This window comes from Mastomys coucha, unplaced genomic scaffold, assembly GCF_008632895.1.
Source record: "Mastomys coucha isolate ucsf_1 unplaced genomic scaffold, UCSF_Mcou_1 pScaffold6, whole genome shotgun sequence".
Lineage (NCBI taxonomy): Eukaryota > Metazoa > Chordata > Mammalia > Rodentia > Muridae > Mastomys > Mastomys coucha.
The window spans coordinates 39,794,556-39,808,718 of NW_022196912.1; the positions used below are offsets into that span (position 1 = coordinate 39,794,556).

Here is a 14,163-nt window from a genome sequence, read left to right on the forward strand (position 1 = left end):
CACACCGGATGTCTAGATCAGATAACGCAGGCCCTGATAGTGTACAGAACTGAAATCTCTCTGTGGAGGGTCAGAGCTCGGCCACTCTGGAGCAATGTGCACACGTCAGGGTCTGCAGTTCCTCATGCGAGCAGTTGCACAGCCAACTTGGAGCAGCTCTTCTCATCTTCTGTTTTCTGTAAAAGCAGGGAGGGGACCAGAGCAGGGCAGGACCTGTATGCCGTGTCTGGAATGTTGCTCACCGTACTGTGGCTTTGCCATTTGCAGTACTCGAAAAGAAATAAAATAAAAATCACTGAGTCCAGTTGCTGTCATACTGTGTGCAGAGTGAAACTCTCAGAGGGCGGGACACGGTAAGCATCCATAGTGTGGCAAGCTGGGCAAGAAAGGTCCTCTGCCTCCTTTGCTTCTGGCGGCTGCAGTGCAGGAGAGTGTCCTACCGACTGCTGAACATGCGGTGCATAAGCTAAGTGATTTCTGGGGCCTTAGCTTTTGAGGGACTGAGTTGGGAATTGAGAATGAGGCCTTACAATCCAAACTCATGGTGCTTTCTACTGTTGACCCCCAAAGAGGCTGCTTGGTGGCTGGCATTTGGAGGGACAGAAGGACAGAACCTGAGAGAAAGTAATGCAGGGTAAAGTGGTCAGAGACAGTGAGGGCTGGCTTCCCTGCTGGGACAACAGCCTGCCTCAGGTGTGGGAGGTGAATTGAACACATGGGAGGGCTTGCAAAGGGCTGCCCAGCACGTAGGTGGTCTGTGGGAGGTGTTAGGACCTGTGAAGTATGCAGCGCGGCCCTGGTAGCTTTGAAGACTTTTAAAGCCTTGCTTTATGTTTTGAAGCTTTCACTTCGTGGAATGGGGATTGTTAGTTTTTCTTTCCAGCAAAGATAAAGACAGAGAAATCTTCTTTGAGCCTAAATCAGCACTCAGCAAGCATGGTGTAGATGCTGTCAACCATGGGGACGCTGTGCCACGCAACCTATGAGCTTGGCTGGGAGAGCTCACCTTTTGAGGGGGCTTTATTTTTAGAGTCTGGTTTTTTTGACCACACCTGTCCCATCTCATGTTTTCAGGGTCTCGTCTTTGATCTCCCACAGACATTTAAGAAGCAGTTCAGTATAGGTGAGATTCTCAGCTCCGCCTCTTTCCAGAAAGAGGAATAATTACCACCTGCCTGTTGAGAGGCCTGGAAGGATGTTTCTGAAGCAGTTGGAACAGCTCCAGGGAAGACTGACTTAGTATGAAATGAGATTTTCTTCCGAATGGCTGAGACTCTCACCCTTAAAAAGCCTGAGTAGCCGAATAAAGAGAGAAACCAGGCAGCTTCAGAAATCTAACACCGTGACATTAAAGGGGTCATAAAGACAGCCTGGGTTCTTAGACTCATCCTGGGGGGATTTTTCTCCGAAGACCACTTCTGTGACGAGAAGGGACTTTTAAATGACACGCTTCAAACCCCGACTGATTCTGCAAGGTCAGCTGCAGATAAATGTTCTTGTCTCTGACTTCGGAGAGTTGGAAGTAGACAAGCCTTGCTAGTCACAGAACCTGCTCAAGTGAAGACCAGAGTCCAGCAGAACAGGAGCCAGGGAGGCGGGGCTGAGGGCGGAGTTACAGTGTGAGAACCACTGTGGGCCGGAGCTGAGGCGTACCAGAAGGGGAACAGGGAGCCCCACCAAACATCTCCTCCCTTTATCACCACTGCTCTAAGCAGCTGCCTAGAGTTAAAGACAGGATGGCTTCCATTAAGGCTTACTAACAGGCTCTGCTTGGATGAGCAGCAAGTTGGCCGCCGCCTCTCTACCTCACCTAGAAGAGAGGCTCCCTCGCACAAAGGCATCCCACAGTACCTACCTTTGCCTCATAAATACCAGGATTCAAGGTGTGCACCACCATGGCTAAGTCTGAGAAGATGGGAGCCACTTGTAGGAGGGGTAGGCTACATGGACCCCCTGGCAAAGAGAGGAGAGCATAGACAAATCCCAGGAGCAGGCTGGGCACTTGGTGTGCACAAGCTGGTGCTGTATGAGCCGCTGGGCTCCATGGTGCCTGTCCTTTATCGGCACCTACTGTGTGCTTTGCAGCCCGCTAGCAGTTCCCAGAGTCCTAGCAGCCTCGCAAGCTGTCCCTGTCTTACTCTGGTGTGAAAGTTGTCTGCACATTTTTGGTAGCTGGCTTCGCTTTGGTCTTTTAGTTTGTGTTAAATACTCAGGATCAGCATGGGCTTCCTCTCTTCTTTTTAATTAAATACATTTATCAAGATGACTCTTGTGCCAAAGAGACAGGATAAAGGGCACCTGCCCTATCGGCTCCCCTGGAGCACCCCAACCCTTTGTGTGTGTGTGTGTATGTGTGTGTGTGTGTGTGTGTGTGTGTGTGTGTGTGTGTGTGTGTATGTTAGAAAGACCAGTCCAGCACCAGTCCAGCCTGGCTCCTTCCATGTCAGATGGGAGTCCTCTTACATAGTAGGAAGGGCAGGGATGCTTTGAACTGTTCTCATCATGAACCCATTAAAACAAAAACAAACAAACAAACCCTCTGGCATCACAGTTCTTGGCCTGGCTCTGCCCACTCCTATTGTGTGATCTAGGGGACCAGGTGAATGCCCTAACCCTCTATTTCCATACCTTGTCAATGGAGAGAGTAAGGCGTACCTCTCAAGATGGTGGTGATGGTTATGTGAGGTGAAATGCCCTGTGCCGTTTGGTGGTATGTTCCAGCCATTTCTTCTCCAAAAATTTTCTGCTTGGATGCCCATTCTTTCAGACTTCGAGAAGGAACACAGAGAACTATCCTTTGAGCCCGGGGTGGGGGTGGGGGCACACTTCTGCCCAGGGCCTTTGTGTTAGCCATTCCCTCTGCCAAGAGCGTTCTTCTACCAGACTCTCATGGTTCTTCGCCTTGTGTTCTTCAAACTCTGCTAAATATCACCTTGTAAGAAAGGCATCCTGAAAGAGTCCCTGCCCCAAACACGGTCACAGCATCACTGTGTGTTGAACTGATAGTCACACATCATCACTTATGATATTGACAGTCACACCTGTATTAGAAGCAGCTTGACCGTCTGACAACAGCAGGATGAATTGTGGTGTGTCTGTACCCGGAGTAGACCTTAGCAATAAGGAGGAGGGGACCATAGGCAGATAGATCAGTGTGAATGAATCCCAAGGAAACAATGCTCAAGGAGCCAGATGACAGGAGTGCATACTAAGAAATGCTGGAAGATGGAAGCTTTCCTTTGGTGTCAGGGGCAGGGGAAGAGTTGCCTGGAGACCAGGAGTGAACACTTGGCAGCTTTGGGAGATGATGGGTCTTGTGCATCAGCTATTGGCACGGTTTCATGGATGTTATAACCTTCACTTCATTTCCTAACACATTTTTAAATGTGTGTGGTTTGTGGTATGAGTTACACCTCAGTAGGCCTGGATAATAAATTTTATTATTATTGCTGAAAGCATTGGCATCGGGAAGAGCTTCTGCACTGAGGGAGATGGCTAGGCCACGAGCCACGGGAAGAACTTAATCCCGACCTAAGGCTCAGTTGTGTCAATGTGGAGAGGCACAGCCAGTTGTCATCCATTTGGTAAGGGCAGTGCATCATGCCATCCCCTAGAGCCTCATCACACATGCATTCTAGATCCTGGGCTCAGAGACATAGGTGGTGTGGCATGGGGCAGGGGAGAGACTGGTGTGTGGACCAAGGTATGAGGTGGGCAGAGCTAGAGTTAAGAAGTTTTAAGGTCAAAAAGTAAGAATAGTTAGGATGGGTGCTTGGGTTTTATTGCTGTGAAGAGACACCATGACTAAGGCAACTTTTATAAAGGACAATATTTAATTGGGGCTGGTTTACTGGTTCTGAGGTTCAGTCCATTATCTTCATGGCAGGAAGCATGGCAGCATCTAGTCAGTCATGGCTCTGGAGGAGCTGAGAGTTCTACATCTTGATCCAAAGGCAGCCAGGAGAAGACTGACTTCCAGGCAGCTAGGAGGAGGATCTTAAAGTCCACATCCACAGTGACACACTTCCTCCAACAAGGCCACACCTACTCCAACAAGGCTACCTTCTAATAGTGCCATTCCCTGGGCCAAGCATCTTCAAACCACCACATCGGGCAGCTTGTAAAGGTGGTGTAGGCAGATGCAGTGCCACACTCTTCTAGTTATTATCTGGTGTTACCGTATGGATGCTCTTGACCTCTCCCCACTGTGTGCCCCTGCCTCGCTGGGCCAGCTACTTTATTTGTACGTATGAGATAGATTATAGACCTTTGCCTCCAGTTGACTCATCTTGTCCAAATGAACTCAGGGAAGACTGGAAGAGGGGAGGAAAAGGGGAGGGCTGTTATTTTAGAAGATTGTATATTAGCTCACAATAGTTATAGCCTTGATTAAGTGGCCATTGTATCCACGAGTGCTTGCTGTTTCAAAGGCATTTTACAATACTAGTTTACAGCAGAGAAAAATGTTCTCAGTCATTGCCTGAGGTTAAGTTAATCCTTGCCTCAGTGTTTGGGCCAAGGTGTTCGTCTCTGCCCAGAAAAGTCTTGGCAGTGGAGTGCTTAACAGTTGCCTATGTTAGATCGGGTTGATTGAGGCAACTTAAGAATAACAGAGAGAGGAGACAAGCCTGTACAAAAGCAGGTTGTCCTTTAAGGAGAAAGAGAAAGGACAGTGGTCTCTTGGGGGTAGAGGTTGTGTGCCTAAGGGGGTGGAGATGGTGTGCCGAAGCACATGGGGCTTGGGGTTATTACAGGATAGAAAAGGAGACTTTGGGAATGGAAGATTCCATCTGTAGATCTATCTATTCCCCTGCAGTCTCAAAGCTGCCTGTACCAGAGGAAGTGGGTCTGTTGGTCTTATCAGGAGATCCCTGGATTCTAACATCCTCAAGAAAGATGTTATAATTGTGTTAGCGTTCCTGTGCAGGAGTGTCTCAGCTCATCTGAGGTTTTTTGGGTGGTTACTAGCGTATTAGCTTGTGTACATGCGGCAGAGCCTTTGGACTTGTTGCCCTCCTGCCGGTACCCACGGAGGACCAGGCAGAGCATGATGACTCCCCAGTGCCCAATGGAGGCACTGTTACAGTTCAACACTTCTGTTCTTAATTTTAATTTTTAAGGTTTATTTTAGTCCCGTGTGTGCGTGTACATGCGTGTGCACATGTGTGTGTGTTTGCGTGCCCCAGGAGGGAGCTGGAGATACACACGGGTAGCTGTGAGTTGTTTTCTGTAGGTGCTGGGCACTGAAATCGGGTCCTCTGCAAGAGCAGATTGTGGTGTTCCTAACTCTCTGTCTAGCCCAGTTCCTTCTTCCAGCAGGCAACATGAACAGCCTATTTAAGGTATATTTTCCATATCATAAGAACTGCCTATATAGATGAGTTAGTGCTTTCTGAAACCTTCCTAAAGCTGAGCCTCTTGCCATGGCCCAGTTTTAAGGATCCCCACCCCCACTTTTGCTCTCATAGTTAACCTCATCTCCCCAGCTCCAATCAACACTTACCTGTTTTCCCCCTCTATTATTATAACTCTGTTTTGATTAGAAAAACAACAGTTTGTCATTTCAGTCAACTTGACTAACCTGAAGAAGAAAACTTTGTGAATAGAGCTGAGACTCCTTGGGCAGACCTGGCACCCGTGCTTCACTCTCCAGTAGCTGACATGGCAGCTCCCCTCTGCTGTAGCTGGCCCCATTGCAGCAGCACCTCAGCCCACCCTCTGTGCCCTTCCATTCACCCGGGCACACTGCTTTCTGCTCCTGTAGGAAGACAGAATTCTTTTCTGTGTTTTAAAGCTTAGTTTCCCAGATCATACTCAACAAAAATTTCCCTAGTTTCCAGATAAAAGTGGCTTTGAGAAAACCCCTGGGGCTTCTTCCCTCACCGCCTGGGCACGGGTCTTCACTGTTTTAATTCTTAAATGTTTCTTCACAGGGACTGTGTGCCTGTCCCCAGTCCATAACCTGAGATATTCCTTTTTTCATTAATTAATTTATTTATCCATTCACTTTACGTCCTGATCCTTCCCTCTCCTCCAAGTCCCACCCTCACAAGTCCCTGCCCATTGCCCCCTCCCTTCTCCTCAGAGAAGGGGAAGTCCCCCTTGGGTACCACTCTACCCTGGGACATCAAATCTAAGCAGGACTAAGCATCTTCTCTCCCCACTGAAGCCCGACTAATCAGTCCAGGAGAAGGGGATCCAACAGCAGGCAACAGAGTCAGAGACAGCCCCTACACACACACACACACACACACACACACACACACACACACACACACACACACACACACACACACACACACACACACACACACTTCAGTTGTCAGGGGACTCACATGAAGACCAAGCTGCATATCTGTTCCAAATGTGTAAGGGGCCTAGGTTTAGGCAGCTAAGACATTCTTAACTAAATGAAGATAAAAGCACACCGGTAGAGTGTGTGTGGATAGCTGCGGTTGTCCACACTTCTCTATATCCAAGAGACTTTGCCTACCTATTCCTATTTTTACCTTGATAAATCTGTCAGCATCAGTCTTCCTTCCTTCCTATTTTGTTTTGTTTGTTTGGTTTGGTGGTTGTTGTCCTTGGGGGGGGGGAGGTGTTGAACTTGCTATATACTCAGTTTGACCTTGAACTCTTGATCCTCCTGCCTCTCCCTCCTGAGTGCTAGAATTACAAGTGTGTGTAATTATGCCTGGTTTATGCAATCCTGAGAATTGAATCCAGGGCTTTGTACACACTTAGGCAAGCATTCTACTAAAACAAAATAGGAGCTACACCCCCAGCCCTAAAGTTCATGATAATCTCTTCGCGTCTATATTTTTATTCCCTTAGTCAATTGTTTGCAGAGAAGACTCAAAAAAAAAATTGATGGATGGATTGATGAGTTTACACACATTGGCTAATTTTTTGTTGTTGTGTTATTTTAAGGCGGGATATTTCTAACTAGCACAGACTGGCTTTGACCTTGGGATCCTTCTATCTCAGCCTCTAGCGTGCTGGGGTTACAGGCATATGCACTACACCTACATTTGATTTAAAAGTAGCAGTGTAATTCACTCTGTAACTGAAGCCTCGTTTCCCTCTCTGATGTGTCCCACCAGTACTGACTGCCCTGCCATTCACTACACATGGATCCTGTGGGGCGTTAGTGTGTGTGTGTGTGTGTGTGTGTGTGTGTGTGTGCGCGCTAAGGTAAGAACAGACTCTCAGGAGCTTCATTGAGATAGCTCATTTTAATGGGGTGGGCAACAGTTATTTAAACCATTAAGGGTTTGGGTAGGGGGTATTGGGAATGTACATCATTGGCCGAGGCCAGGGTGCTTGAAATGCCCCATTTGCATAAGAAGGGATTTAAGGTGCTGGTGGTCTTGACCTTGTACAGGGGAGAGGAAACTTAACCTGTCTACTTGACCTCCTGGTGATGGAACAAAGAGGTCCTACTCCTGCTGACCTCAGAACGAGATTTCCAGGGTTTGGCCATGCCTCCACCCTACTCTTGCTCCAGGCCTGCTCCCCCTTCCCTCCCCCCTTGGGTCCTCCATCCCACACTGCCCCACTGAGGGGGGTGTGCAGTGCACACATGAGAGGTAGTATGGATATTTTCTAGAACATACAAGATGCAGGTAGGGTCTGCCAAGTGCCAGAAGAAATTCCTAACAGGGAAAGAAAGCCTCAGGAGTGTTGGGAAAGGTAGCATTTGAGTTCTGCCGGGAGGGAAGATAGCTTTGGACAATGTCTTAGTCAGGGCTTCTATTCCTGCACAAAACATCCAGGAAGCAAGTTAGGAAGGAAAGGGTTTATTCAGCTTACTGAATAAACACATTGCTGTTCATCACTAAATGAAGTCAGGAACTCAAGCAGGTCAGGAAGCAGGAGCTGATGCAGAGGCCATGGAGAGATGTTCCTTACTGGCTTGCTTCCCCTGGCTTGCTCAGTTTGCTCTCTTATTGAACCCAAGACTACCAGCCCAGGGATGGCACCACCCACAATGGGCCCTCTCCCTTTGATCACCAACGGAGAAAATGCCCCACAGCTGGATCTCATGGAGGCACTTCCCCCAACCGAAGCTCTTTTCTTTGTGATAACTCCAGCTTGTGTCAAGTTGACACACAAAACCAGCCAGTAGAGACAGTGAGGACAAGAGAGGGCATCGCAGTCAGGGGACAGATTGAGGACAGCCACTGATTCAGAGAAACAGTTCAGGAGGCCAAGTGGGGATGGAAGCAGCTGGTGAGATGTATTGAGGGGAGGTCAGTTGCCTCATGCACAGGTCAGCATTCCGTTATCTCTCTCTTACCAACATGGTCCCAGGTAGATCTGGAGGACTGTGAAGGAGAGCTTGGGACAGGCAGGGCCTAGAAGCCTGTGGCAGAGAACAGGAGAGACAGTGCATCTTTAAGGAGAAGGGGCATCGAAGGTGGTCAGGACATGGTGGGGTTGTGGAAGTGCCTGGCAGGCAAAGACTGTTGGCTTAGCATGGCTGTATGGTGCAGAGCAGAGAGGCACTGGAGACCACCTCTTGGTGAAGCAGCTGATTGTAGAGGGTCGTGGTAACAGGAACAGGGTTGGCTGTGCGGCCAAGAACACCTCAGGGTGTCTGCCTGATCCTTGACCTTGCAGGAGGAAAAGTGGTGGACCTCTTCAAAGCCCTGTTTTCCTGCACAGGGTCCTCCCATCAGCTCTCAATGGAACCCAGGTGTGATTGCTCGCTCTCAGGTGTGATTGCTCTCAGGTGTGATTGCTCTCAAGAATTACTCATAGGCAAAGACTGGTTCGTCCCTGTCGGCCGCAGACCTCCCTTCCAACAGAGCTTTACAGTACTTAAAAATTGATCTATTAAGCTTAATCCTTACAAGTCACAGCCGATTACAGTGTGCCTTGGGCTGATGCCAGGCCCATGACAAATGTTGACTTATTTAATGCTAAAGCAATGGTGTCTCAGTTAGGGTTTCTATTGCTATGAAGAGACACCATGCCCACAGCACATTTCATCCAGGAAAACATTTAATTGGGACTGGCTTACAGTTGCAGAGATTTAGTCTATTATCATCATGGCGGGAAACATAGTGCCATTCAGACATGGTGCTGGAGAAGGAGCTGGCAGTTCTACATCTTGATCTCCCGGCAGCAGAAGTAGACTGTGAGCCCCACTGTGTGTAGCTTGATCATAGGAGATCTCAAAGCCCAGCCCCACAAGTGACACACTTCCTCCACCAAGGCTTCATCTACTCCAACAAGGCCACACCTCCTAATGTGCCACTCCCTATGGCCAAGCATTCAGACACAAGATTCTGTGGGAGCTATCTCTATTCAAACCTCCACAAACGGTTTCTCCAAAAAATTGTTTTGGAAGTGACAGCCGTTAATGAAGCTCTTATTCGGCAGTACGGTTTTTGATGCCAGCATCACTGCACACTTTTGCATATTACTCAAGTGAGTTCCTATCTCACTGGAAAATTTTCATGTGCTGAGGGGGAGCAGGAGTTGGCTCAGCAGATAGAGCCGCCTGAGGACCTCATTTTATTAATCCCGGGGCCTACATGGTAGAAGGAGATATGTTGTCCTCTAAACTTCACACACTTGCTGTGGCACCCATGTGCCCATACATGCGGTAATTAAAATTTTATTTGCTGATATTTCTTTTTTTTAAAAAAAGATTTTTTTATTTATTTTTATGTGTATGAGTACACTGTAGCTGTACAGATGGCCATGAGCCATCATGTGGCTGCTGGGAATTGAACTCAGGATGGCCCCGCTCGCTCCAGTGTAATATAGTGTAGCTGTCTTCAGACACATCAGAAGAGGGCGTCAGATCTCATTACGGGTGGTTGTGAGCCACCATGTGGTTGCTGGGATTCGAACTCAGGACCTTTGGAATAGCACTCAGTGCTCTTACCCGCTGAGCCATCTCGCCAGCCCCTATTTGCTGATATTTCTATCTGGCAACCACATTTCAATTTATTTTTTGCTTTTGAGATGGGGGGCAGGGTCTTCACTGTGTAGTCCTAGCTGTCTTAGAACTCACAGAGATTCACCTGCCTCTGCCTCCCTAGTATGGGGATTAAAGGCATGTACTACCAAGCCCGGTTATATCTTTTTAAATGGCACATATCTTTTATCTCCCCATACAAGGTTACTACACTGAAAATTAGTTCCCTTCACTGAGGCTGAACATGAATATAGAGAAGTGCCACCATCCTTGTCCCTCTGTCTCCCGCCCATTCCTGGGATGTAGATCTGGGATCTGCTGCTATAGTCGGGTAGCAGTTGTGCTGATGGCAGAGGTAGGCTGAGGCCAGCGTGGGAGGCAGTGGGTCTCAACCTGGTTTTCCATGTGGGGAAGGCATTTGGGGGTTTGGGGCTTGCATCTGTGTTCCAGGCTGGAACTTTGCTATCCCACTTAGCTCATTGGAGTTGCCATTGAAGCAGCCCTGCTTGCCTGTAGCGGACCCTGAATGTGTGTGTGTGTGGTGGGTGGGGATTGGTTATATGAGACTCACTCCATGGTAAGGATTCAAGACAGCATCTCTGGCTTCTTGCTGCCGTGAGGGGCTGGCTCCCCAGCTTCCTTTTGTCAGCTCTCTCCTTTCTCCAGCTGCAGATGTATAACACTCATAACCATATGCACTCCCTCATACATGCACCCCCCTCTCTCTGTGCATTGGCACACAACCCTCCTTTGCTCTCTACTGCCTACCCTGGCACACGAGTCTCCTCACCCGTCGCCCTCAGGCTTTTTCAGTGACTGAAGCCTCTGATCTGCCTTCCTCTCATTCCCATGATGGGCGCATGCTTGCCAGTCTCTCTCCAGCCAGCCCTGAGTGCCTACAGTGCGGTTCTGCATTTCCCTTTGCTACTGGGGTGTGTGAACGCCACTCAGGCCGGTGAAACGCAGGGGCACGAGGCTATATTCCAGCTTCGCTCACTGCAGATAGGCCACTCAGGGGAGGCAGAACACAGCCTCAGTTGGGGACCCTCAGTCCCTGTCTCTCTGGGTGAGGAACGACGTAGGCTAAGGTTTCCAAATTCCTAGACACCCAGATGTTGCTGGGAACCTCAAGGAGTTGGAAATGGAGGCCTTTAGGCCAGTGATGGCTGAGGGCGCGCATGAGGATGGGGTGGAATAAGGGGTTGGGAGTGGTCAGGTGGAGGGGCCTTCTTCAGGAGACTTAGGCAGCCCTGCTCAATAACGAAGGCTTCCCTTCACTGGTTCTTGATAAGAGACATAGTCCTTGCTTATCCAAACTCTTTATTCATAATGAAAATGGTACATCCAACGTACTCTGGGTGGACCAGAGATTAAATACCTTTTGCAGGAAGGAGTGACCAGGAAGGGAAGCTTATTGGCTGAATTCTAGGGGCAGGCCCATCTATATACTTCATTAGCATGGAGAACTAACTCTATGCTTCGTGACAATGGTCCTCATGTGGGGTGTCCTGGTCATGTGCTCTAGGACAGAAACCTGAACAGGAGCAAATACAAATGCCTACCATTCTCAGTTATGAAACTTGCAGGGGTTCCTCAGTTTGTCTCCCTTCCCAGTTTTTTGTCTGGTGACACGGTTCCACTTGCCCCACACCACAGCAGTGGTGGTAGGAAGTAGGTCCTGCTCTTTTGTTTTGGGCTTTTGACTGACCGATCCTCTTATTGGTTAGTGGTTCTCAGATAGGTTTAGGTTTTACTCATTGAAATAACTTTTCACACTTGAACAATGGAAGGTTCTTTTTTTTCTTCCCGAGACGGGGGTTTCTCTGTATAGCCCTGGCTGTCCTGGAACTCACTCTGTAGACCAGGCTGGCCTCAAACTCAGAAATTCACCTGCCTCTGCCTCCAATGTGCTGGGATTAAAGGCGTGTACCACCACTGCCCACTGCCCGGCCTCAACGAACGGTTCTTATTGTGGAAGCACACAGATCTGGGCCTTTTGTTAGCTGTTCGTGGGTGGGTAAGGCCACCACGCCATGCTGGCCAGGTTTTCCGTGACAGTGAATTATTATCAGTGTCCCTTCCCACACCCTTGCTATCTTTGCTTTGGATTGAAAAGGAAGTTGAATATCTTTTCTGTTTTCTCTCCTTTTTCAGATTCAGAATATGAACAACATCATCTCGTTCCCTTTGGACAGTTTGCTGAAAGGAGATCTGAAAGGAGTTAAAGGGGTAGGAGGAGCCGAGTCCTGGTGACATCATGGGAATCACAGTGCTGTCGGGTGTCACCCCACCCAACACAGGAGGCCACAGGGATGGCATCTGCTTTGTTTCCTCTAATGTGACATTTTGATGCCACCTTCCTCGGGAACAGCGGTTGCCCCTTGGCCATTGGGTTGTTTTGTTGCTGGTGCTGCAGGCTTGGTAAAGGGAGAACGAAGAGGAGGGAAAAGAGCTCGTTGAGGTTCCCTCAGCGTGACCGGAGCAGGGACAGGCAGTGGCATCTGCCTTCCTAGAGGCCATTGTTGCTGGTCTCCTTCGAGGAAAGGGTCCTAGTGAGGGCAGAGAGTCTCACAAGCATGAGCTAACTGTGTGTCTGTCCTTCAGAAGACGCTGGGTGTTTGCACAGGCCTACACATTTATACCGCTGAGGCCTTGTACTTAGTGAAAGCTGGACATTTTAGTCCTTGGGGCCAGAAGGATGTTTGGCTGGGTCCTTGAGAGATCTAGGCCTTTGTATGTGAGTGTGATTCTTGGGTCTTCATTTAGTATATCTGGAAGCCTGTCTGGCCCATCTTGGGGACCTCTGCCTGAACCTCCTGCTGTGTCCCTTGCAGTGCAGGCAAGGAGGGGAGCTATTGGGATCACAAAGGGCATTACTTGTCTTTTCTGAGGAGACCCAAAAATGAGAAGAACAAAAGCAAAAACCAAGGGGTATGAGGTTGCCTTCCAAAAAGGAAAGACAGATCCCATAGTGGAAGCATGGGTCCACACCACACACCAGACTAGCAGCAGCAGGAGGGCAGTTTCACAAAAAAAACCAAAAAAACAAAAAACCTTCTGTGGCCAGTGGAGACGCAAAGGCTAAACACAGAAAAGAATCTCACTGAGGAGAACAGACCTGCGTGGGAATCTTTTGATAGACTTGAAAGACTCAGTGATTTTTTTTTTTTTTAATAGCCAAGCCTTATTAAAGATCATGAGTCTTCAGTTCCAAACAGAAAAGTGCAGAAGGGAAGTCCAGGGAAACGGGAGAGTGGGAGAGGGGTGGAAGTGAAAATGAGTGATATGCACGTTGTAGGGGCTGCTTTTGTGTGCATATTGTGTGTTTACAATAACACGTATTTTAAAGGGAGAAAGCAGGCTGCCTGGCCACCCTACCCACACTGTCTTAAAGGCACCTCGTTCTTACTATCGTTATGGGATCCCACGCATGATTTCTTTCAGGCTAGTCCTGTGCAGAGCTAGTCTAGGGGTAAGGATGTTTGTCTTGCACAGAAGTTAATGATTAATTAAACTTACTTGCTGCCCTCTGTTTACAGGATCTGAAAAAGCCCTTTGATAAAGCTTGGAAGGACTATGAAACTAAAATGTGAGTGCTTCTATTATTTATTTATTTATTTATTTATTTGAATTATATGTAGGTAATTGGAGATTTCAGTCTTAAATCAGGTTTTTGTTGCTCAAAGGGACTTACTGAGTGAGCCTAGTCCAGGTAGGATTTGCTTAAAGCTGCATTTCCATAGCCCATGATGGCAGGTGTTTCTATCTGTCGTCTGCATTCGGAAACAGTGACTTCTTCTCGAAAGCTCGGTGCTGTCATGGTGGTTAGAGAACAGTATTTCACACTATGTCTTCCTGGTGTTTTATTAAACAAACCTTGGGAGCTGGGGAGAGGACTCCGTGGGTAAGACCACGTAAGTGTGAAGACCTGATTTAGAACCCAGATGAAAAGCCAGGTGCAGTAATGCATGTCTGTAATCGCAGTGTTCTTGGGGTGAGATGGGAGGTGGAGAAGGGAGAATTCCTGGAAGTGTGTGGCAAGATGTGTGGCCCCTTGTTACATGTGGCAAACGAGAGACTCTGTCTCAGACAAGGTGAAGAAAACAACTGACACCTGAGGTGGTCCTCTGACCTCCACATGCCTGCCTTCTTAGGATACACGCACATCCTCAGTTACACATGCAGACAGGCCCACGGTATCCTCAGTTACACATGCAGACAGGTCCACGGTA

General features: G+C 48.4%; 1 protein-coding gene across 5 annotated transcripts in view; it reads left to right on the top strand.

Moving 5' to 3' along the window:
• Asap2 (ArfGAP with SH3 domain, ankyrin repeat and PH domain 2) overlaps positions 1 to 14,163 on the top strand; it is a 171,099-nt gene that overhangs the window by 80,421 nt on the left and 76,515 nt on the right. For all 5 annotated transcript variants that reach the window (XM_031356927.1, XM_031356930.1, XM_031356928.1 and 2 more), the window contains exons 4-5: positions 12,086 to 12,160; positions 13,471 to 13,520. In XM_031356927.1, coding sequence (XP_031212787.1) covers positions 12,086 to 12,160; positions 13,471 to 13,520 — 125 coding nt within the window. The remainder of the gene's footprint in view (positions 1 to 12,085; positions 12,161 to 13,470; positions 13,521 to 14,163) is intronic.